This window comes from Aulonocara stuartgranti (genome assembly GCF_965226115.1).
Source record: "Aulonocara stuartgranti genome assembly, chromosome: 4".
Classification (NCBI taxonomy): domain Eukaryota; kingdom Metazoa; phylum Chordata; class Actinopteri; order Cichliformes; family Cichlidae; genus Aulonocara; species Aulonocara stuartgranti.
Genome location: NC_138942.1, coordinates 8,119,842 through 8,146,073, shown reverse-complemented (window position 1 = coordinate 8,146,073; position 26,232 = coordinate 8,119,842). Strand labels below are relative to the sequence as shown.

Below are 26,232 nucleotides of genomic sequence, written 5' to 3'. Positions count from 1 at the left end.
ATCGGTAGTAACATCAGACCAGCAGATAACTGTCAGAGGTGAGTGTGTGTGTGTGTTTCACAGCCTGTAACCCGAGTTGATTATGGCCTGCATGGCGCTCTTTCACTGAGGTAATGAATCACTGGAGACTGAGCTCTCACTGCTACTGTGAGACAGCGCAGTGTAATGGCATCTAATGAGGGGGTATGATGTTGTCATGAAGCCTGGCGGGGGTATAAACTTATTCAAAGCTGTATTATGAATAAAAAAAACAGCATGAGAAAAATGACACTGCTATTTGTATGGCTTTTTCACCATTTTTCTCACAACTGACTGTATATAAAAGATGGATGTTGCCACTGTGACATAATGTGGTTTGTGAACTCACATTTTACACCCTCTATAGCTTCCGTGTTATTTTTGTTTTTTGGAGCCAGAGGTGACAATACTTAGGCAAGTGTGTGAAATGCTAATTTGTCAGCTAGCTTGACAAATGCTGTCCTAAAGCATGGACATAATTTTGCATTTCTTTATCCTGGTTCTCATTTTGATGTTTTTTGGCTTCATGTCTAAAATATTGTGGTTAACACAAACTTTAGATAATTTTCCCATGTTGTTATAAATATTTAGTCAGGTATTTGCTTGTTTATCTTACATTATAAGCAAGCAAATTACTCATGAATTTTGATCCAAGAGATGGCGTGTGCTGCCAATCATCAAATTAGACTGCAAAAGTTAGCTTGGTATGGCCACCTTTATTCTTTAACCTGAATGCTGGTAGGCAAGCTTTTGTAATTTCTTCAGAAATTCTTCAGTCATCTTTAGAAATACGGGTTTCAATCCATGACTAATAGTGCTCCATTGTGTTTTTCCATATATATATTCTTTTCCTCCATTGGGAGTGTGTTTGGGATCAATGTCATGCTGAAAAATGAAGCAGTCAAACACTTAACACGCCAGATAGAACTGCATTGTGAATCAAAATCTGAGGGTTGCATCAATCTACTCTGACAAAATCCCCCAAACCATGACAGAGCACAGAGATGAGTCCACTGTCAGAGGCTATAAGATGATCATTTGTAACCTTCGCTAAAGCTTCTTCTGTACTGTAATGAGTTCTGAAACCTGACTGAAACTCTTCAAATAAACCATCCCTCTGCAGATTATCAGTAAGCTGTTTTACATCTACTTTTTCAAGATTTTTTTTAGATGAAAGGAAGGTTGAAGATTGGCTTATAATTAGTTAAAACCGTCGAGTCACGTGATGGATTTTTAAGTAACTGTTTACAAAAAAGAAAAAAGAAAGAACTGGACTGAAAATTAGTGGGTAGTTTCTGGCTCTACAGGGTTGGCTTCGGTTGGCTCTCCTTTGCTGCTTTGTGTATATCATGGCTATAATCTTATTAAGATTCCTCTGCTAAGTCTAAACCATTTGTGTCTGTCTGTGTACATGTTTACATTATTCCATCCATAGTTTCTGTAATATTTCCCCCTCTGTGATCACAGGTGAAGTGGAAAGAGTTGGGCTGAGTGATTACAAGAGCAGGCCCAGCATTCAATTTGAGAATCAGGGGATTTTCAGCCATATTACCCCTGAACCCCACTGCAGGGAAACTTCCAGCTGTCAGGGAATGAGGCACGGAGGACTTGGTGTCAGATGTCCAAGCACACTGATTGTAGAGTGACAACATGAATCTAAAATAGAAACAGAGCATCTATAAAAGCTGTGGACAGTCCTAAGCCTGGACATAGACAGCACTAAGAAGGACAGAGATAGTGGAAGAGTAGAAGTAAAGCCGACTGAAGCATCACTGTTTCCTGTTACCTTAGGACTGATCAACAAGACCCACTCAAGGCGATAAATCTATCTGCACCTGAGAAGATGCCAATCTGTACCGTGCTGGAGAAGAGCAATGGTGTGCTGGTGGGAGCTGAGCTGACCTGCAGTGTGAGGGAAGACAACAAGGCTCAGAGGGAGAGCTATACTGCTGACTGGCACAGCGTTAGTCTCAAGACTCAACCTCAAGACAGGTAGGACCAATGAGATCATGTCTTATTATAGGTAAGACCCTATAATATGATAAGTTGCTTTTAAATGAGAGGAAAACATTCACTAGGCTGTAATTTCAAACTTTTCTTACTCTCATAAAATATGGATGAAGATTGACTTGAAAATTATTCTCATAGTGAAAAGCAGTTAAATGTTAATTGGGAAGGTAAATTACAATAAGGCCCTCAGTAGTTTCTAACTTCAACTTTCCTTTGATGCCCTCAGGCAGACCATGAACATGAACGACACTTCTCGTGGGGAGACTCTGTCCCGGCAGTGGCAGGCACGTTCACTGACACAGAAGTGTCCCTCTGGTGTCTTTAGGGTGGGCACAGTGGAAAGAGGGGTCAGGGAGCACCAGTTGCTTCCAAAGAGAAACACCCTCCCCTTGCCCATCTTTACCCCCGCAGAGCTGGGCGTCAGGCTCGGACGTGGAGCGCCACACACATTGGAGGACCTGCAGCCATTTCCCACTCCAGATGGAGTGTGTCCCAGCAAGAGGACGGTGGATGAAATCACCAGAGATCTCCCTCCAGTCAAGCCGACCCTCATGGAGTTTGCCAAAGCACCCAAAGCCCTGGGGCGCTCCATGTCTCAGGAGGCCCAGAGAGGGTGAAAAACAAAAGGACAAAAGAAAAAGATGGGATGCTAGGGAGAGACGAGAAGGATGACAGATGGGAAAGAATATTCAATAAGCAGAGTGTGTCTGGAAACATTATGACAAGATGTATATAGATTTACCTCTAGTGACACCTAATACTGTAGAAGTTTAGCACTCTAAATCTCATATCTTGTCATTGTTGGCATTTTATAGTGATTGGTATTAGAAATGGTTATGAGAAGATGTTTGCATTGGGACAGGGAAGCAAGGTGTTCTCTTAGCTGTGCCAAAGCCAATCTCTGCATGTGCTGGCCAGCTGGCCTCGACATATCTGTTAATCGTTCAGCGTGACCTAACATTTATATGCACTGGTGCACCTTAACCATTTCTTTTGCCCTTTCTTTGCGTATCGGAAAGTACAGTCTTCATGGTGTAAATGAAAGTGTTCAGAATAAATAAATAGATGGTAAAGTATAACAAAGGATGGGAAGAGAAGGGAAGAATCAGAGAGGAAATGGAGGGCTGAGGGATCAGGAAACATGCCTTAGAGCTGGTCAGCCTCCAGGACTGCCTGCCAGTCTTTCATCTGTGTGAAGGGTACAGAATGCACTGGCAAGATCAAACGCTGCAGCTGTAGATATGTGTGTGTCCCTCTCTGTGTGAGTGTTGGCACGTCTAATCACAGTAACTTAGGAAAACCAATAACCTTTTTTTTAATGTGCATTAACTGATCTGCCTTTTTAGTCGAGTGGCAGCTCATATTTATATCTGATAGAGGAACAGATACTGTTATAGCTTAGAATACCTGTGGTCATGTAAATGAATCTGAATTGTGTGCAACAATGCTGTAATATTTTGTTAGACATCTATTATTTTTACTAATAAAAGGTGAACTACTCATCACGTCTCTGTCTTTATGGTTGATGCCTGAAGTGCAACATAAACTTAATTTGATTACATTTTATTTGTGGTACAACATGAAAGAAAATAGCAAATGATTAAAGCCTAATATAGAGTAGATTGTTTTTCCAAGGATTCGGGAGGGACATCAATAGCTCTACAATGACCTGCAGGTTTACCACTATGTAAACCGAACAATATAATAGAATGGATGAAAATGTATTGGTTCCTGAGGTCAGTTGGTTGTGGGTGGAAGAAAGGGAGAAAATAAATATAAATATGCAAATAAATATGCACGCAGCAACCAGAGGTTAGAGCCCAAACCATGACTTGTTCCGGTAACAGAACAAAGGATCACTTGCATTATGAAAACATGCATGCACATGCTCTGTTATGAGACAAAGATGCATAAACAGCTGGGGATCTGTCAACTATAATTTAGATAAGAATGCATTTTCACTGTGCCCTCCACCCTTTAAAACAGACCCCACTTTACGTCCCTCATTTATCTTTCATGTGTTTGTTCTCAATCACAGAATGCACTCATCCGCTCTTAGTGTGCACAGCTGAAATAGAAGTACTGCCTCACCCCATCTCCACTATATCTCTATGTACAATTTACTCAGTCTAACTTATCAATTATTACTCCTGGCATTAGCTGCCCTTTTCCAATGAAACTTAATTCCTCCGCTGATTATATTTGTCTCTTTAACCCCTTCTGACTCATTGTCTCTGTGTGATAGGCAACGCGTGGTGGTTTGATATTAATAGCTGGGTAAACATTCGCATTGCCCTGGAGACAGACGAGAGACAGCCACGAAGGCACGCTCTTCCCATTTGAGCTCTTAATCCTAGTGTTTTATCTGAGATCTGGGTGTGCTGGCTTCAGTCTCTATCTTTTAAATCACCCTCCCACACTGCTGCTGAAACACTGTGCTAACTACTCAGCGCTGTCACAGTACAATCGAGATTTCAAACTCCAAATGAACGAAGGTTTCGAACCTCGAAACAATTTTCAGCAGGTGCCAAGGAATGTGAAAATTGAGATGGTGTGCGTTGTCAGAGACAAATCCATTAAATTGACACTGAGATTTTTTCCTGTGCCTCAGCCGTCTCGGCTGCAAGGTCCTTTCTGTATTTGGCAAATTTACCCTATCTGCTGCTGCAAGTAGGTTAATGTGAACTTTGAGATTTGGGTCCAACTGTCTTAACTCATGTGTGGGATGGGGATTAAACTTGACCTTGCCTGTTTTCTTGCCTACTTTCTTATTTTTTAACATACCCAACATTTGAATGAAAACTATTTTCATCTACATGGACAATGTTTCCTGTCATGAACAGAAGAAATAGTCATCACTGTGTCAATAAGAGAAGATCAAACAGTGGCACACTGCGAGAGGTGCTTTTCCTAATGTCTCTCATGGCATATATGCTTTAAGCATGCAGAGTCACCACTGATGCTTGAAGCATCTTGCTTGTTGTCTGTTTCTCGTCGTGCTTCTGTGATAGATGTCACCATGTGTTGCTGCTACCTACTGGATAATTTGGGTAGTGTAAGTTGAACAAAGACTTAAAAAAAGAAAAGGAAAAAAGAAATTTTTTATCTTTCATAAAAAATCAGATGTATATATTTGCAATAAATAAGTAAACATCAAACATAAAGATGAAATCATCATCTTTGTTGCCCATTGCAAAACCCAGCTGGTGAAAGCATTAATAATTATCTTCCCTTCTTCTCTTCTTCTGCCTTGGCAGCACTGTTGTCCTTTGTAAAAAGAACAAAGACAAAACATTACAGAGATCTAAAGCTTCTGATTAACTCATCTATTCAGCCATCCACAATCAACTGCGCCATAATCACAAGCAGTGGCCCCAATCAGTACCCTTCTCATCACAATTATTGTGATGCTTGCTGTTGTCACCTCTTTGTCATTCATGCTGTTTCAAAAGGCCCCAATGACATCACTAGTAGACCGTGTTAATTGGCTGTTGGCTGGGTGTTGCTGCGTGGATGGTTTTACCTGCTGCGGGGATCGAGTTGACATCTGCAGTCCCAGAAGAATTTGTCAGGCAACAATGAGATAGCCTAAACACACATATAACTGCTTTTGCCTACACTCATTGGTCAGTTTATTAAGTACACCTCGCTAGTATCAGGGTGGACAACCTTTTCCCTCATAACTTAATCTAATTAATATGAACATATATTTAATAAGGTGAAGGAAATACAGTCCAGAGTAGTCTATGTAGCTGATGTACATCCAAGATGCAAATCTCCAGCTTCACCACACCCCAGACGTGCTTTATTGGCTTAAGTTTTGGTGACTGTAGAGGCCTTTTAGTACTTTGTTATGTTCAATGAACCCCTTTTAGAACATTTGAGCTTTGTGATATACTGCATCGTCCCATTGAAAGCAGACATCAGAAGATAGAAACACTGTGGTGATAACAGGATGGATATGGTGAGCAGCAATACTCAGCTAGGCCCTGGAATTTAAATGAGGCACCGTGAGGCTCAAAGTGTCCTGAGAAAATATCTTCTATACCATCACATCTGTCAAAGCATCCTAAATTGTTAATACAAGGCAGAATGACATTATTCTTATATGATATTTATGCCAAATTCGGACCTTACTATAGAAATGCAACAGCAGAATTGGAGATTTATCAGATCAGACAATAGTTTGCAGTTTCCTGTTTATTTAATTTTTGTGAGCCCTCATAAATTGTATTCTCAGTTCTGAGCTGACAGGAGTGGCGCCCTGTGTAATCTTCTGCTGCTGCAGCCTGTTTGCTTCAAGTTACCTTGGTTATAGCGAGTGACTATTTGAGTTACTGTTGTCTTCCTATCACGTGGAAGCAGTCTGGCCAGTGTCCTTTGACCTCTGGCATCAACAATACATTTTTACACAGAGAACTTCCGCTCATGGAAGAGTTTCTCTTTTTTGGACATGTCTGTGTAAACACTCGAAACTTTGAGGGAAAATCCCAGTGGATCAGCAATTTCTAAAAAACTCAGACCAGCCTGTCTGGCATCAAGAACGACACAATGATCAGTGTCATTTAAATCACATTTCTTCCCCAATCTGATTCTTTTTTTGTTTGAATTTCAGCAGGTTGCCTTGACCAGGTCTAAATGCCTAAATGCAAGTTGCTGCCATGAAATTGATTATATAGTTGCATCAACAAGCAGCTGAAAAGGTGTACCTCCCAAAATGACTGGTGAGTGTAAGTTATGATCAAAAGTCCAGTGACAAAAAAAGGGTATACACATGATTGGGTGCATAATTTTGAGTCTCATCAGTAATTTGAGAAAAATTTTAAATGGTTGGCACATGACTTAATGTTATTCCTAGATTTTATGATTTAAAAATTGGACCGCTATAGTTATTACAAATTAATTTTTAATTAGGGTGGCTGTAGCTCAGGTGGCAGAGCAGGTCAGCCACTAATCAGAAGATTGGTGGTTCGATCCCAGGTTGCCTCCTGGCTGCATGCCAAATATCCTTGGGCAAGATACTAACCCCATGTTTGCCTGGTGGTGGTCAGAGGGCCCGGTGGCGCCAGTGTCCGGCAGCCTCGCCTCTGTCAGTGCGCCCCAGGGAAGCTGTGGCTACAACGTAGCTTTCCATTGCCAGTGTGTGAATGACTGAATGTAGTGTAAAGCGCTTTGGGGTCCTTAGGGACTGAGTAAAGCGCTATACAAATGCAGGCCATTTACCATTAAATTTTTCATAAACGGAATGAAAATTCTCAGAAATTTGTACCAGGGAAGTACTTTCTATAGACTTTCAATATGTGGATGTCATTTTCCAGCTGCAGCTGCACATCCAACCTGCTACCCGAAACAACATTTCTTGGTTTTTCTGTTTTTCTGATGTATGATTGCTTGGTTAAGAAATGTCCTTGCACAGACGTTTAGCAGACATTCTTGCTTCATTTTGCTTCATTGTTATGCATAAGGCTAAAAAAAAAAAATCTACTACATCATAAAAAAATCTACTTAAATATATGCCATCCAAATTAGCAGAAATGGTCACTATAATTTCCAAATTATGAGTACATTTGAGCCACGCAGTAGTGATTTTCATGAATAAATATACACACAGTGAGGCTGTGTCTGAAAAATGACTTTGAGTTTAATTAAAATCTTATATTTGCTCTGTCTGTGTAAAATAAATGTCGGTTCCTCCTGTGAAAACTAAACCTGCTGGCAGATAATGATTTGAGGCAAAAAGAGCTAAAGGAAAATGAATCTGATCATTCTATGTCTCGATTAGTTTTAAAATTTAATCTGATAGTTAATACTGTGCACTAGCAATAATTAGTTGCCATATTAAATGTAATAGACATCACCCATGTCTGTGTTTTTGTCTTCATAGTTCTGAGTGGCCTGAGGCAGGGCAGGACATGTACTGGGCACTGGGTAATAGCGATGAGCATCTGTGGGTCGGCCTCATTCTCTTGAATTAGAACCTAGTCTCTGGGAACCTGACAGAGTGAAGGAGAAAAACAGCTCAGATTAATTTTCAGTGAGAGAATTTAGTCATAACAAAGTTTTCACTGTAAAAACTTCAGTTCAGTAACCCTGACAATTACTGAACTCATTTCTATTTAGTTTTATGGCATTGCATTTTAGTAATTGCCATCCCGATTCACTTTTTAAAAACGTTCTTTCTCTCTATTTTTGATTACATACCAAAAAATTAGATACTTTTAAGCTATACAGGAAAAGGTGAATGGCTCCTCAGTGCCAAGTGTTGGCAGCCGTGCTGTTTCCTTGATCTGTACATGTGCTACATGCTCACATTACTTGAATTAACATCCTGGCAATGTAAATGTGTTGATGATTTTTAGTAGGTTTAGCACTGGATACAGCATGGGTTTTTAATGAAATGGTCATGCTAGAGGACTTGCTACAAGATTATATTACAATCCATGCTTTGTGCTAATAAATTTGCGTACCAACTTTTATAGCAAACTACCAAGAACAGAGAAAGCACTTGCAATGGATCATCAACCTCAGTTGATTTCTTTTTCTGGTATCCTTGTCAGTGATACATTTTTCAAACCATGCAACACAAAATGTTTAAAAATCATGTCTTAAGCGATTTTGTCTTCTATATGAACAAAACTACTAGCCACGTTCTTTGACATCAGGGGGTTTTGGTACCGTTGCCACAGGTGTATAAAATCAAGCACCTAGCCATGCAGTCTGCCTTTACAATATTTGTGGGGGAAAATGGAAAAACTGGTCAATTTAAAGACCTCACTTTGTTCAAGTGAAACTTTGTAACACAGGTGGTAATGTTTGGGAACCACCACAACTCAGCCATGAAGTGCCAGACCGTGTAAAGTTACAGTGTGGGGTCCCTGAGTGGGTAAAAGTCATCAACATAGTGGGTAAAAGTCATCAACACTCTGGTCCATGTCTGTCTGTCTATGTAACTAACTACTCTGAAACTCTGTATAAAGTTTTTGTGTATCCAATGTACATTTAAAGAAACATTCCAATATTAAAAATAATTAAGATTAAGTCTAAAGTATCCCAAACATCAGTGTTTCTACAATGAGTGGAATCAGTTATATAATCTTACTGAGTTGAAAGGCTCTTACTCTTAAGTGAAATTAAGTAAAAATCATTCAGTTTTGTAAAATCTATTTATTAGTGTTTATCAAAAGGTGATGAGGCTTTAAAAGGTGACACTTCAATTTAATGTGGTTTTGGATTTCATGATGGTGAAGCTCATATTCATTTTTGATTCTCTTCTTTATTCCTAATAGAATTTAAATTGTTTAATCAAATCTAACCTGATCTAGAAAATGTACTGAACTCAACTGAACCCAAACTAAAGAAGAACTGTTGTTTCATTAGAGCCCCCACGGTCCTCTTGTTCATAATGATCAGGTGGATTTGGGAATTCTGGGTGCTCATCAGCTCCACTGTATAGTATTAATATTGCCTACTCATACATGGACACACACACATGTCACCATCTGAGGGTTGTCCAATTGTCTTATCTATTTTATCTGCCTGCAATTCTGTTTCGCCTCCCTCAGGGTGACTCAGTGATTAACCCACATTGTGTCAAGCAGACGTGGTCATTGTGCAGTGCCAAGCTCAATTTTTTTTCACCGTCTTGTCACTTAAGATTTGTTCGGCAATGACTCACCCCACTAAATTATTAAAGGCCTAGCACGCAACAAAGAGTCAAGGGAAGTTGCCTACATTTCAAAACTCATGATACACGTATGTGCTGACAATCCATTCAAGCAATATTTGTCACCTTAATAAATGATACAGTTCCTTTCTTTTTTTTCTGAAGCACAATGATGCAACTTTCAGTAACTTGGAAAGCTGTGGGATAACTCACCATCTTCAGAGGATTAAATATTTTTATACAGTAAATGATGTAGTAATGATACCAAGGACTGCTCATGCAAGGAACACGTGGCTCATGTGAAACAGAGGATGGCTGGCTGAGCTCAGCACACATGTGGTCATTTTTTTCAAATATAACATCTAGTGTGTGTGTGTGTGTGTGTGTGTGTGTGTGTGTGTGTGTGTGTGTGTGGTATGCTTGGGTTTCAAATTCAGTGTTTTCACTTTTTGTTATCTTAAAAAACAAAATGAGGGTTTCATATTCAGCACATGTTCAGAATAACAGATTCATATTAACAACACCAAATTTTACCTCAACATGAAATGAAAGAAAATGAGCTAAACAAAATTACCTGTAACCATGGCAACTAGTGATCCTAATGTTAATGGAAGAACTGACAAAATTATATCATCCCTCCAATGCAACAAAGACGTGTGTCCAGTCTTAGATAATCACCACTCTGTCTATAGTTTATGCCTCATTTCTGCCAAAGACATTGTGTGATCCATGAGCAGAAAACTTCAAGATAAAAACAGTGATGAAATTTCCATTTAAACCGAACCCAGGCTTGTCATTAATTATCCCCTTAAGCTTAAAATCTACTACCACCATGCTAAAATACTCCTCCTCTGCAGCCCTTAATGATTTCTGTCATGTTGCATTCATCCCTATCATTGTAAAATGCTTTGAAAGACTCTCTTTTATACCTAAAATCCTTTTTCCTATTGCTTAGACCCCATAGATTTGCCCATTTCACCAACAGATCAGAAGAAAGTGTCACCTCTAGACACTTCACTCTACCCTTATCCATTTGCACAGCCCCAACATTTATGTCAGAATCCTGATCACTGATTACAGTTCAGAATTCAGTATCTGAATTCAGCAGCTGATTTCCGTGCTCCCATGGGTCATTTGACCCAGTGTTTCTGTGTTTTTGGACTTTCTAGTGTTAATTTGATTATTCTGTTATGTTGAATCCTGATTTATTTAATATTTATTTATGTTTTGTGCATTCTTAGTGCATTTATTCTAGCTTTCAGTTCTCAGTTATCTCAGAATTAGTGTCCTATCCACTTGTGTCAAGTATCCTGTGTTAACTTTATTCATGTGTTTGTGTTTTCCCAGTTAAGCTGTCACTCTTCTGCTTTTATTTTTAATAAAATACATATATTGACATGATAGTATCACAGTTGCTGCAGATTGTTTGCACATCCATGATGTGAAAGTCCTTTTGCACCAAATTACAAAGTTGTTCTGTTGGACTGAGAGCTGTAATTGTGTTATCCATTTGAGTACAGCAAACTCATTATCATGAGCTTTGTGACACGGTGTGTTTTAGTTTAGCTCTTTTGTCCCGTCTGCTGTGATTTGATTCACTTGTGTCTTATTCGCCGCAGCTGTTTCCACTTCCTCTAATCACCACCATGTGTATGTATCGTCTCAGTTGCCCATTGCCCTTTATCAGAGCGTCTGTTCATCTATCCTTTGTGTCTCCCAACTCCACTGGTGCAGAATTATAGTGACCATCCCAAGTTTTCAGTTTTTCTTTTTATTCTGTGTTTGTTTGATTGTTTTTGCATTCTGGTCACCAGCCTCAATAAGACATTTCTGTTTTACTACGTCTGCCTGAGAGTCTTTTGCATCCTCACATACAACATATGGCATCAGTCTGTAACTTGAATCTATGGCTAGCCAACTTCTCCTCTTCCCTTCTCACCTCGAATAATAGGGTGCCACGAGGATGGTTGCTGAGCTCTCTTGTCTACTTGCTCTTCACCCATGATTGCACTATTATTTATGACTCCGACATCATAGTAAACTTCAGACAGCACAGAGATATGACTGATGAGGGAGACAACAAGACTGCTTACAGGGATGAGGTTCAGCATGTAGCTGAGAAGTAGATAAAGGTGATCAATATGGAATTCATGTGAACCATTAGCCATGCACACATCCATATCTACATCAGTGCTTATGCAGTAGAAAGTGTATAAATCTTTATTGGCATCCACAACTCCCGTGATTTCCCCTGGCCTCTGAACTACCCTACTCTGATCAAAAAAGCACATCAGTGTCTTCACTTCCTGGGGAGCTTTAAGAAAGCTCATCTGTCTCCTAGGATACTAATGGACCTCTGCTGCTGTTCTAACAAGAGTATTCTCACCAGCTGCATCTCAGTGTAGTATAGCAATTGCACTGCTTTAAAAAAAAAAAAAAAAAAAGCAAAAGCACTGCACTGGGTGGTGAAAACTGCCCAGCAGATCACTGGCATCCATTTGCAGACCACTGAGAACATTGATCAAAAAAACCTCCCTTGTCAGGGCAAAAAGCTTTATCAGGGATGTTTCCCACATATCTACTTTTTAATTGTCTTCCATCTGATGAGCTCTACAGGAGCCGCCGCTCCAACACAAGCGAGCTCGGGAAGAGGTTTTTCCTGAGACTGTGACCCTGCTAAACTCTATGTATTGACCAGTGCCCTTGCTGTGTGAACCTCTGAGGTTATTCTGCCCTCTGATGATATCACATGCACATCCAACTGCAAATACTGTAGTTACATTGTACATAAAACAGCCTATATAGATAGATATATTGATTTGTCAACGTGGGAAAATTTACATGTAGCAGAAGTCACCTGACATTTGTATACCTCACATAAAAACAATCACATCAAATATATACATATAAACATATACATACTGTAAGTTATAGCATTACACATGTTGCAGCACTTTAATTCCATACACCAGTGCTTTAATTCTACTGTATGAACGTGTTCTTTCTTTTGCACTTCTGTTTCTGTGCTAACTACGTTTAATTGGCTTTCTATCAGTGCATTGCACAGTGACAATAAAGCATTGCTCTGGTCTAATTTAATCTAATCTAATGATTGGGCATGTGATGTGATGACAAATCATCTAATTACACCACACATGTTTTACTTGTTGCATTTCTTTACACGTTGAACAAGATTACAAGTTATAACATAATAAAAAGTAGCACTGTGCCAGTTACAGAATCTAGGCTTGACTGTCATTACAGCTGTTTTGTAAAAAACTTCATTTAAATATTCTGAATGACACCTTTGTAAATTGTCAAGAAGTAAGACTGCAGCAGCACTTGAACACAAAACCTGAACATAAACTCATATACGCGCACACATTTTATGCAGTTGTCCAAGCTCAAGAGCAGACCATAAATAATATATTTGAGTCCTTGCTAGCAAGCCCCATAATGTGACAGACAGGCAAGAAGAGCAGTGAGTATGGAATCCTGAGATTTTGTTTGTGCTTTGTGACAGTGTGCCATAGCCTTCTTGACGTGACCACCGGGGCCTAATGGAAGGAGCATCGCAGGAGGCATCATGGTCTGCGGGATGGTGGCAGTGGTGGGCTGAAGAGCGTGGGGAGGACAGATAGGACTGTAATGAGGTTCTCTGCCTGAAGGCACAGTGGCTTAGAATAAAATGCAGCATGAACCTATACAAGAGTTGAGGCGCCACTTATTGAGAGAGAAGGTTTATTGTTCCCAAAACAATGAACATTTCAAACATCAGACCTTCAAGCAGAAATTATTGCATAAACACTTAAGACTCAAGGCTTGTAACTGAGGTTTAAACTGCACAAAAACAGATAAAGAGCTTTAGTAATAAATATTGAATTCTAATAATGCACATTTCAAATTCAAATTCAAATTCAAATTCAAATTCAAATTCAAATTTTATTTGTCACACACACACAACCATACACAGTATGACATGGGGGTGAAATGCTTGTAGCTGTACAATGCCCGACCATTAAATGACAGAAGAAAAGTTTTACAATATTTACAATTTACTACAAAAATTTACAAATTAACTTAGGAATTTACAGTAAAGAGGAATTTACAGTAAAGTAAATTTACAGGCAACATCTAAAAAGCACATGGATCATCTTTTCTATGCTGTGGTGTGCTGGGGGAGCAGCACAGCAAAGAGGGACTCATCCAGGCTGGAGAAACTGATCAGGAAGGCTGGATCTGTGGTCGGCATGAAGCTGGACACTCTGGTGACAGTGGCAGAGAAAAGGACACTAAAGAAACTGATGGACATTATGAACAATGCTGGGCATCCTCTGCACACGGCCATAAACAATCAGAAGAGTCTGTTCAGTGACAGGTTGCTTCTCCCCAAGACAAGAACTAACAGACTTAAAAACTCCTTTGTCCCACACGCCATCAAACTGTTTAACTCCTCTCTGGAGGGGAGAGGGAGGGGAAACAGGAGGACAAAGGAGGGGGGAACAACTAAGCTGTAGTGCCTCTTCACCTCACTGTACAATACCTTGTGCAATACTTTTTGTAAATAGTCAACAGTGCAATAGACTCAATACTTGAAATGTGCAATTCACTTGTATTTTTATTTTTTATTCCTATTTATTCTATTTATCCCCTTTGTATATTTTATTTATATTTGTCTCTGTATTTATATATGTGTGTGTGTGTGTGTGTGTGTGTGTATATATATATATATATATATATAACAATTCTGTAACTGTAACTTCGGTCGTTGCTGTGCTTTTTGGAAGTCGAATTTCCCAGAGGAACCCACCCGAGGGATTAATAAAGTTCTATCTTATCTTATCTTATCTTACAGCTGAAAAAAATCCATCTAATCCCTATGTGAGAGCTCATAAGCTCCTCACTATGTAACTGTAACCCGTTTACTGATGTAAGGAAGCCCAATGTAGCAGGTTGCCAAGGAGCCAAAATACAAAATACATATATACACATGCAATCACCCACACAGAATATACCACACACCCTCTGTCTGTGATCACTGCACTGACCCACAGTATGCAACAGGCAGGTTGTGTAATTAGGCTCACTTGGAAACCAAAAGCAGAGCAACTAATTCACAGAAATAAAACTCTGCAATGCCAACCGAAAAAAGCATCCACCCTCTCTGGGCTTGTTTTTGTGAATCTCAGTGGATATGATTAGTCTTCATCATAACTTAGACTTTCATAACTTTGACTGCCAGGGGGGAAAATGTCAAAGTAAAAAATATCTACCATTTACATGTATATTAAAAACTAAGTATAGATGTTCTTGGTAATGTAACTTGAAGGATGTAGACTTTATTTTAAAAAAATATAGCCGAATAAGAAAAAAATTTATGATTTAAATCACTTTTACATGTGCAAAGTTCAGAGTGCTTTTGAGCATTCAGCAGGTCGCAAATAGGTGTTGATGTTATGTGTCATTGGAAACAACACAAACAATGGGAGTGATCAGTCAAACTGTGGCTTTGGAACAACACTGATCTATGTATATCTATTTATATATAGATAGATATAGATGTCAAGATATATATTGACACGATAGCATCACAGTTGCTGCAGATTGTTTGCACATCCATGATGTCAATCTCCTGTTACACCACATACCAAACTTGGCCTGTTGGACTGAGAGCTGTGAATGTGAGCAAACTCATTACCATGTTCAAGAAAACACTTTGATTTAAGCTTTGTGACATGATGTATCCTGTTGGAAACTGAAATCAGAAAATACAGTGTGGTCATAAATGGGTGGATGTTGTCAGCAGCTAAGCTGTAGCATTTAAATGATACTTAATTGGCACTAAATACCTCAAAGTTTGTCAAGAAAATATCCTCCACACAATTACACCATCCGCAATAGCTCAAATCAAATCAAAAAACATAATAGGTCTGTGCTTTTATGATGTTTACACCAAATTCTGACCCTACCTTTAAAATGTCAGAGCAGAAATTGAGACTCATCAAACCAGGCAACGTTTTTCAGTTTTTGTTCAGTTTTGGTGAGCCTTAGTGAACTTTAACTTCAGCTAACAGGATCTGATGCTGTAATGTATCTCCTCTTTAGAGATGCTTTTCTGCATACCTAACAAGTGGTTATTTGAGTTACTGTCAGCTTACAGCAGCCTGTCCATTCTCCTCTGACATCCACAAGGCATTTTCTCCCAGAGAACTGTCACTCACTGGATACTTTTACTCTTTTAGGCCATTCTCTGTAAACCCCGGGGATGATTATGTGAGAAAATTTCAGTAGATCAGCAGTTTCTGAAATATTCAGACCAGCCTGTCTGGTACCAGCAAACATAATATATTCAAAATCACTTTCTTCCCCATTCTGATGGTCAGTTTGACAGTGTCTACATGCCTATATGCACTGAGCTGCTGCCAGTTGATCAGCTGATTAGTTATTTATGTTAAAGAGCAGTTAAACAGTTGTACCTATTAAAGTGTCCAGTCAGTGTATTGCTTAAAAAGATGTAAAAAAAAAAATACAGTTACTATAAAAGTGTCATAAACAAATGGAGTATTGCTTAAGCCTGTTTAACTTGAAATGAAACAAAAGACCGTTTAAATTATTTAAAACTCAATTGAAATAAGGAGAGGCTTTTTAAAAAGACACTTTCAGAAGGTCACCGATTTAGTTGACCTGATTTCTTTTTCAGGCAGCTTCTTCCAGAGCTTTGAGGCTCTGACTGCAAGAGCTTCCACCTGAAGTTTTCAGTCAGACCCCTGGAACACACGAGACATCAGTCCTAGGATCTCTATATTTAAAATGGCATTCACAGTAAGAGGTCAAAATTATTAATAAGAGAGAAGTTATGACAGATCCTAAACATAATCATAAAATTACATAGAGCCTGTCTAAGAGCAATAAGAATAAGTAAATGATTATATTTTTCAGTTCTGGACAAAAGTCTGTATAGCCTGGAATTTGGTTCAGTTAGGTATTCAGTTTCATTATCCTGATACAATGAGGGGAAAGATTGTAAAATATGTGTTTAGATATGAAGTGTCGTCACTTTAGTTTTTCCCCTGTTTGCAGAAACTGAGTGTGATACAGCAGCTTGCTTCCATCTCCATGCAGGTGATGCTTAGCATTATTTGAAATAACCGTGATATGGCCATGAGTCCATATTTATTAGTACACTCAGGCCAACAATGCATGTTTAATAGATAGTTACACCATGAAAACTTTTATTATTATGGCAGATGACACTAATTAACACATAGTTGTGCATTCCTGCATTCCAGCTCTCCTTCATTTCTCGACTCTCCCCACTCCCTGTCAGTAGAAGGGGCCTTCACACTCCCATTTCATCGCCAGCTCTGTAATTAAAACGCTGTAATCTAGGTGGATCGTCTCTATTTTTAAAACCCCTACCCACCCCTCGTCACTGTGTGGGTAAAGTGACACAAAGGGAGGCATCAAGCAGTGAAAGAGAAGGAGGAGGAGAGGGTAGCTAGGCAAACAGCAGCAGGTGATCTACAACATAGTGAGAGATGAGAAAACTAACAAACTATGTTTAGTTAGCGAAATGGCCTCAAGATAATTCTTATTGCATTATCCTGTGGAGCCCTGCCATTCACATTAACTACTCTAAATGATACATTTTTAACAGAAATAAATGTGACAAAGTGTAAAAAATACTAGCATTTATTGTAATCCATTGCCCTATTACTTTAATTAAAACACCAACAGCATAAAGGGATGAGCAATACATTGATACAATCTTTTTTAAAACTGTGTTATTGTGATGATGTCAAAATTAATGACAGTAAGAAAGCAGTCAGTGTTGGATATTTCTTGTGGCATGATGAAGGGAATGAATGAGAAGACACAGAGACAAGTTAAAAAATTAAGAAATGATAAACACAGATTAGCTGGTACAAAAGCTGGTAATACAGAAGGCCAAGCCAGAACCGGAGCATAGGAAACAAGAGGCTGATATAAGGGAAACAATAGACAATTTAACAAAGAAAAACGCAAAAGCATTATGCTTTCGTTGACTGATTTTGACGGAAAGTGTTTGAAGCAACCAAACACTTCCCCTCAAAAATCCCTTCATGCTTTAGAAATTTTACTTTGAAGAGTTTTGCCTTTAAAGTCAAACAGGAAGTAACTGAGACACGAGGACTATGGCCAAATGTGATAGGAGAATAGCAACAGGCGACACGAGAATAACAAAGGCAGGTGAAACTGGAACCATGAAGAAGCGCAACAAAAACAACCATGATAACAGTATAAGAATAGTGAGTTGTAAATAAATTGCCAGTTCAGGCTGCTTTATTTGTACACAGCAGATCTAGTCTGCAGTACGTGACTCATCCATTCCCACATGCACAATTTTCAAAATTACATATGGACAGCAGAAAACAGATAGTGATTGATATTTATTTTCCAATTTTGTGTATTTAGCTACTGTACCCACAAAAAACCCAAACTTTTTTAACCACTGAGGGTTGTAAATTAACTGCTTTTGACAAGCTCTATCCTATTTTTCTGCAAAGATCATGCTGTATGTATATGTATATGTATACTATGTGCAAAACCAGTCTAGTCATTCTCCTCTGACATTAACGAGGCATTTTTTTTTACCCAGATAACTGCCCTTTACTGGATTTTTTTTTCCTATTCAGACTGTTTTCTTTAAACCCTTGAGATGGTTGTGCAGTATCCCAGTGGTTGAGCAAGCCCAGTAGCAGTTTCTAAATACTCAGACCGGCCTGTCTGACACCACCAATCACTTAAACCACATTTCTTCCCTACTTAGATGCTCATTCTGAATTCTGGCATTGCATCTTAACCATTTCTATGCATCTAAAAAGACTGAGTTAGTGCCATGTGATTAGCTCATTAGATATTTGCATTAATAAGCAGTTGAACAGGTGTACCTAAAAAACTGGTATGTCAAATATGAATCAGGCCCTGCAGCTTTCTGACTCTAATTCCCTAAAAGCACCAGGCTCCTTAAATATGTTTAAATTATTTGCGCCTCTCAGTAATATTTAATCATGTTCATGCACTCACACTCACACATTTACAGAAATGGTCGTCAGTGTTTGTCAAAGGGTTAGCTCATTCTATTAGCGATCATTTATTCATACCCCAGGGGTGGTTGGAGAAGGCCATGCATGGAGACACCCAGCAGTTCCCTCTGCTTCAAAGCTAACAGCATTAACAACATTAGCTGGATGCTCTGTTGAACGAATTAAAAACAAATAGCATCACTGCTGCTTGGAACTTATTGCATTTGTTTTGTTTGTTTGTTTTCTTTATTATCCCATTAGTGTGCTGGTTGTTGCCCCCGTAGTTCATCAGATGATGACAGAAAGATGATTTGAAGTTAAAGTGCTTATCATTAGCCTATAAGTCTGACTCACTTTCAACCCTCCTCACACTTACACACACACAGAACCCCCCCACACACACACTTTTGCCCCTCACCCCCTGCGGCATCAGCTCAAGAACATGGCCATTACCTTCCCCGGTTCCTATGGCAACACCACCCTGCAGCTCTTATGTGGAGGTAGTAGTAGTGTGCATATGTGTGTGTATTCACAGTCACACGTGGCTGTAGGTGTGTGAGCATGTTCGTGGTGGGCTAAGGCTAGTTTAGATGATGCCATCAAAGAGTATGGTCAGTTTTATTGAGGTTTAATGTCACCCACTTCCTCTTTGTCACTGCTAAATGTATACCACTCACTGCTTAAAAAACAGGCAATAGATGTTTTAAGTTTTAGGAAATAAATGCTCACGTGTTACATGTCCATTGGTACTAGTATTTGTGGGTTTGCAATGCTTTCTGATTGATCCCTCATGCTGTAGGTCGTAAATCTCTGATAGGGTAAGCGGACTTTTAAAGGCATTTTTCTTTGTCACCAGGAGCCATCTGAGGTCACCATGGCAAGTTTGACACCTTCTCACTAGCATTGATCTGCAATGCTGAATAAGAAAAAGAGATATATCTAGATGACAAGAGCACATGGGTGACACACTGGAGCTGAAACAGAGTGAAGGACAGGGCAGAGAGGGTGAATGTTATTCTCTCTTTGGTGGTCCACTGTCTGGTACAAAGAAAGGTAGAAAGAAAGCCAGAAAAGCAATGTGAGATAAGGCTTTGAATATATCTCCTCAGACTCTTCTTTTTTCTTTTCTCTCTAAGGAGCAGGACTGACTGACAGACAATCCGCATCACCACCACCACCTCCTCTCCTGGCTGTGGGCAAGCTTTGTGCTTACACCACCTTGAGCTAATTAACACATCTATATGCATACTCTTAGTTTATTAATAAGAAATAAAGTAGTTTGCCACAGACACCAATTATCTTTCATTTGGCAATTTAAGTGGTTGGGGGAGGTGTGTCATAGGCGATGGGAAGGGTTTTAATGGTCACGCAGTACAATGGATTTGCAGTGGAAATCAATAGGATGAAGCGCCCACTGTCCCCATGAGAGGACACAGTCATTAGAGAAAAGCATATTAAGACCATTTGCCTTAGACAGAATGAGCTCCCATCCTGTTGGATGTTTACTTTTGCTTATTGTGGGCTTGATTAGTCCCATGATGATCTTCTCCATCTAAGGCAGCCAAGCTGGTGTCTTTGTGCCTCAGCTCCCTTTCTCTTCAGTACTCCTCTCTGAATGCAGACTTAATCAAACACAACCTGTGCCAGGCTCCCTTCTTCTGTTTTGATCGGATCTCCCCTGTGCAGAGCTGTCTCCTCGCTCTGACTGTGCCTGTACGTGTACCCAGATGCAGAATTTGACCCAAATGTGATCCTCGGCTAAACACAGAAACAGAGATGAAAGATTGCTTAGTGCAGTGTATGACTCGCCATCCCTCATGAGAATTAGATTTAACCCCACTGCCGGTCGGTCTGGACAGACAGTGAACCTTAGCTTTACTATGCTCCATTTAAAAGTTTCCTTAGGGTTAGAGGTTCATTGGGTGATTTAATTTTGAATAGTTTATGGTCTTCTCAATGAAAGATTAAGCACATGGGTGTCTATATAACAGTGAGTTACTAAATGAGCCTCTTTTTCTCTCAGTGCTTAAAAGCTGCATTGCAGAATCAAGGTGTACCCACCTCCCAGCCTGCTAAAGATCACACTATCACTGACTTTCGGTTTGTTTCATTTTTATTGCAAACATCTGTTCCTTTTGCATATAATTAAGCTCTTTACACAAAACAGCACATGTGAGAGCTAAACCTGTGAATGCTAAGCATTCATTTGCATTTTGTTTGTAACAATTCACGCTAAATGGACTAAAAATTGAATTGAGTAGTCCCACCTTTCAAAAGTGTAAAAACCTCCTTGAGGTAAGCATTTCTATTAATATTCTGCTTTCAGAAGCACGCAAATAAAATAAGTGTCCGCAACGGTTAAGAAGAGAATAAGAAGGGGGATAATTAATTTCTTTAAAGTGTAAAGCTTTTATCGCTCTCTATTTTCACTCGCAAATTACCTTTCCTTTTATGCCCCGGGGCCACTCTTTCACTTGACTAATTCTTGAATCAAATATTGTCACCTCGTTGTTGTTCTTTATTTCCTAATTTATTCCATTATTACGCGACAGCATGTTTTGTTTGTGTGTGTGTCTGTGAAAATAATGGTGTTGCCACTTTATAGAGAAAGATGGGTTTTTTTGTAAAGTACCGACAGATAAAAGCCACCAGAGAAGGAGGAGTGGACAGACCTGCTGGAGTGAGAACACACTGACATACTGACAGGTGAATTTCAGGACTGGACAAGTACAAAAAAACCCAGTGAACCGTCACATCGACCAAAAACTGGGGGGGAAAAAAATGCCTTAGGCTTGTATCTGACAGCACAGTGTTATCGGTTAAATTACGCTCACATTCAAGCTGAGAATATGCCACCATAGAAACACATTTCCAAGTGTGAAATGCTATAGGTGTATCAGTTTGTGGATGGTCTGAAACCCATTAATTAAGTGTTTGTGTGTGTGTGCGTGCGTGCGTGCGTACGTGCGTGCGTGCGTGTGTGTGTGTGTGTGTGTGTGTGTGTGTTTGTGTGTGTGTGTTTGTGTGTGTGTATGTGGGAAACTTTTCAAATTCTTGGTGTTGTGGGTACTGAATGAGGCAGTTTCGTTGTTTGTTGTTCATTTGCCTGCACATAATAGGTTGATTTAAAGATTCATGAACTTGAATTTAAGGACTGTTGGTCCCCTGCTGAATGGCACGTGGCACAATTTGCATGGATGATGTGGAGAAAAGGCAGTGAGTCTGTTTGAGGGCATATCAGCACCTTTGTGCACAGATGCCTATGAGTTTACACTAAATCCCCCCCCCCCCCCCCCCCCCGTTTTTTTTTTAATTCCACTGATTTTGATGGAAATGAGAGGTCATGCAACATCTTTTGAAATGACTGCCAAGTCGTACTTTTTCTATTGTGTTCATGCACCTAAGGGAGAGAAAGAGAAAAAGACTGTTTACATCCACCTGTGTGAGATATGAGATACCGTTTCCATTCCTCATCTTCATTGCATGTATTATTACTTCCTCCTTTGAATACAGCACATCCCATTAGAAACAGAATGAATGGGTCTGTGAAAGGCCACTTCATCCTTGTGGGACCTGCGTCGGCATAGAGAGCAGATCTTTTGTGCGTCTTGCCCCCTAATCAAAAATGCCGAGGGAATTAAAAATGGCTATCTACGCAACGCCGCTCGTGCTGACAAATAGATGGCAGAACAAGACACTTTCACAGAGATTTCAAAAAGATTCTCGCTTAAAGGCAGGCTTCACGTGAGAGCTATCTTTGTTATGGTCGAATGCCACAGCCAGTTTAATCGCCTGTATTTCTGTCATGAGTTCAGTACACCGTTCATTATTTTTTTGTGAGGTCTGTGTTGTAAAAGGTCAGCAGTGATGCTTCTTGACAGTCAAATGTACACTTTTGGAGAGAGATCTTGAAACGCGACAAACCCTTGCCAAAGACACAAGTGCACACATTTTGATTGGGGTGAAGGGATAACATGCTAATGTGTTGTTCCTGCACTGCTACATTAGCCTTTTAATATCCTCTTCATGCACTTGTATTAATTAACCATGTGTCAACCTTAGCTGACGCAGTCTTAGTCACAATCATAATTATGTTTCCTTGTAAAGTTCAACCTGCAGGCCCAGTAACAGCACATGATGTTCTTCTCTAAACAATATTCTAAAATTGTCTCAGATCATTCAGGTGATGACGAGAATCACTATAAAGATGCACACTGACAACAGATTGTAGACACGCGGATTTTGCTCCGTGGTAACTCTTTAACATATGCATCTGTGATAGTGGGCGACTAGCAGTGCTCATAATGTGACAGTTCACAGTGGGTCTTTGGCAAGAAGGTAAGTAATTTTAATTGGCACTCAGCCAAGTCAAGAGAATAAGCATTTATGTGAGAACATTAGAGAAGATTCAAAGAAAGGGGATATACTTTGAACTGTTCGTCGTTTGAGCGGTACAATTACTGGCTTGAAAATATCTGCAAATGAATAGAATTTGTAACTTCTTATTTTCACATGCAGGCCAACCGATTATGCAAGTAAGTGTCATATTACCAGTTATTCACATTATTTGCTTCACCTTCTTGTTGTCTTGTTGTACAAGCGAACACCTTACGTGTCTCCTACAACCTATAGGGCATGTTTCCTGAATAACTGCATGTATTTTACTCCATAAAAAAATTGCATAGATCTATATTTTACTGTAAAGAAGTAAAAGATCATTTTGAATAGAGCCCACTTGTTGCTGTGGTTTCCAAATTATAACAACCATACAGTTAATGCTATGGGGAGGTTTGAGATGTGGTGTGAGGTGTTTTCGTGTGTTTAGTGTGTGGCTTGTTATACGACAGTTAATATATAAATGATAAATAATATTCACATGTGCCTCCCTGTATCCAGTAGACATTTATGAGAACAATACCAGGATAATTTTGGATTTTCTTTTTCAGAGTATTGACAAAATTAAAGGATTTGGAAGAAAAGATTAAGTAAAAATAAATGTTTTAATAGAAATTCTCTCTACTAAATGAAAGCAGCGAAGTCATCTGATCTCCTGTTTAGAAAGTCTGGATACACCACACACTGCAGTTACCTGTCTGTAAGAAAACATGACACTGATCCCTATAAAGTTTAATCATTTATGCTTCCATATTATTTTCTCTTGGCTATATTATACAATTTTTGTGGTCATCTTGATCTGAACTATTCCACCGATCAATATCCAGATGTTTAAATACAGGTTTTCATGTTGTGTTGAAATAGTGTGTGGAGTTGTTCTTAGCCATTAAAGTCTAATTATCTAATGTGTTTTATTAATTCATAGTGTTTGTCTGAGATACCTTTGTCAGAGTTTGATGGTCTGTTGAACACGCTGTCTTGTGTGCATGGTCAGTGGACACAGGTGTGAATGCATGGGTGTGTTTGTAAGGATTCATCTACCCGAGCTCTCCTAACAAGTACTGAAAAAATAATGAGAACATCGGTTGCTTCAGAGTGGGGTACATCAGAGAGAAAGAGGAGACGATGCCGATACATATAAGAAAGAGAAGATAAATTGATTCAAAATGCTGAGATGAATTCAGTGGAAACCCAAAATCTTTTTCTCTGTTTAAAACTCAAATAGAAAATGATATATTTTGGCTGAGAAAATAGAGGGATGTACTATTAAAGGGAAAAAGGTGTATTAAATTAATTACAGCAGTTCTTGGATGTCTGTAGCTGTATTTTGGACAGATACTGCTCCTCAAACTCCACCTACGATAAGAATTTTATGTCATTTAGTCATTGTAATTTTTCTTTCCATACATAAAAATTACCCTGTGAATGTTTAAAGTGCCCCTACATCAGGATATCACTGATATAATGCTTTTACTTTGTGAATAATCAACAATCTGATGTAATGTGAAAGGACAGAAAGGTTATTCCACACGTCTGGTCAGATCTGGGCTCACATTTTTTAAAAGAAGGTCAACAAGGTTCTTCAGAGATCTGTATAGCACAGGATTAATCACAACTGAATGTTAAGGAGAAATACTTTTTTAAAAAGACTTCAAAATGCAATTACAAGAGAAATACCACTGTAGCCTTTTCTTCTGAACATGTTCTGTTTAAAAACAATTAAATAATACAAAGTGCTAATTAATTAAGAGTTGACAAAGCTTAAAATAGTTGTTACAACTTTTTACTTGCATGCCGCAGTTTCAAGTTTTTGGTACAAAATAATTCATGCAGCATTGATGATTTCAAAGTGCAAAACAGATCCAAAGTCACTTTACAGAGCAGTTAGCGAGCATGCCAAGTAGGACCAGAGTCACTCCATAAAGCTGTAACGAAGTTTGTTGAAAACCCTAAAGGCTTTTCATACTCAAGGTGTACCAAGCAAGAACAAGAAAACAAACAATCAAAACTTTGTATAGAGAATACACACATACACATCCATCACGTCCACAGAGTACACTGGCAGGCGTGGAACTATAAAAATTCACAATCATGCTTTTGGACTTTTTTTTTTTAACCAAATATTAATAATCATTCGAAATTTACCAGAAAAAAAAAAACAAATCAAAAATGAGGTAACGGCTTGTAAACATGTTTTTTACTTTGTTCAAGTTGGCAACGACAAATTCACTCAAAATATTCAACAGATCGGCCCACGTGTAAACAGCTGCCCTTATTTTACGCACAGACTTTACGCACAAACATTGGTCGTTGGACTACTTTCCTGTAGTCCTTTTTTTTTCGGTAGGTCATGTTTTTGCATATCTTAGTCACAAGGACACACTTTGATAAGTACATGCAGATGTAGATCTTGATCTGCTGTTCGAAATGTGCAACAGATCTCCATACCGGTTCTCCATCCATCTCTCCATCTAGGTGAACTAGCTGAGCCCAATCATAACAGTTTCCACGTCTTTGGAGGGTCTCCGGTCTCTTACCAGAAAGTTAATCATACTTTCCGACTTAATCATCAGGTTGCACCCAAGAAAAAATACACCGAACACTACAGTGAGTGACAACACGCACAGAACTGCGATTTGCACCACACGCATCACGAAGAGTTTGCGCTCGTCTTGCAGCAGTACCAGGGACCCTCCGCCGTCGCCGGTCACCACGCTGTCGGTTGCATTGCCGGAGTATGTTGCCAGTGTCCCAGCGAGGCTCTGACTGCCGTTAAACATTGCGTCCTGGGTAACGTTGAAGAGGGAAACATTCATCTTTTGTTGTGGGTTGTTAGCAGCAAATCACGCGACTCCAACTGGTAGGCAGAGAGTTTCACTATAAAACCCCGACACCGAGCAATACTTAGTGTCATATGACTACTGAGACAAAAAATAAGAGGAAGGTATCGAGAAATAACTAGCTTTTGAAGTCCAGTTCTGCAGCCAAACATCGAGGTTTGCCAAAGCTTGAGTGCGTAATGACCACATCCACATCACCGCACCGCTACAGTCAGAGAGTGTCGATCAAGTAATAACCCAA

The 26,232-nt window shown here is 39.3% G+C and overlaps 1 protein-coding gene across 1 annotated transcript; it reads left to right on the top strand.

The window, feature by feature from the left end:
* The first annotated feature begins 1,721 nt into the window (after positions 1-1,721).
* Positions 1,722-3,530, top strand: tcap (titin-cap (telethonin)). The gene is made up of 2 exons (XM_082531781.1): positions 1,722-2,010; positions 2,255-3,530. Exons 1-2 carry the CDS (start codon positions 1,862-1,864, stop codon positions 2,643-2,645), a joined length of 540 nt encoding a protein of 179 aa, XP_082387907.1. The 5' UTR covers positions 1,722-1,861; the 3' UTR covers positions 2,646-3,530.
* Positions 3,531-26,232: the final 22,702 nt, after the last annotated feature.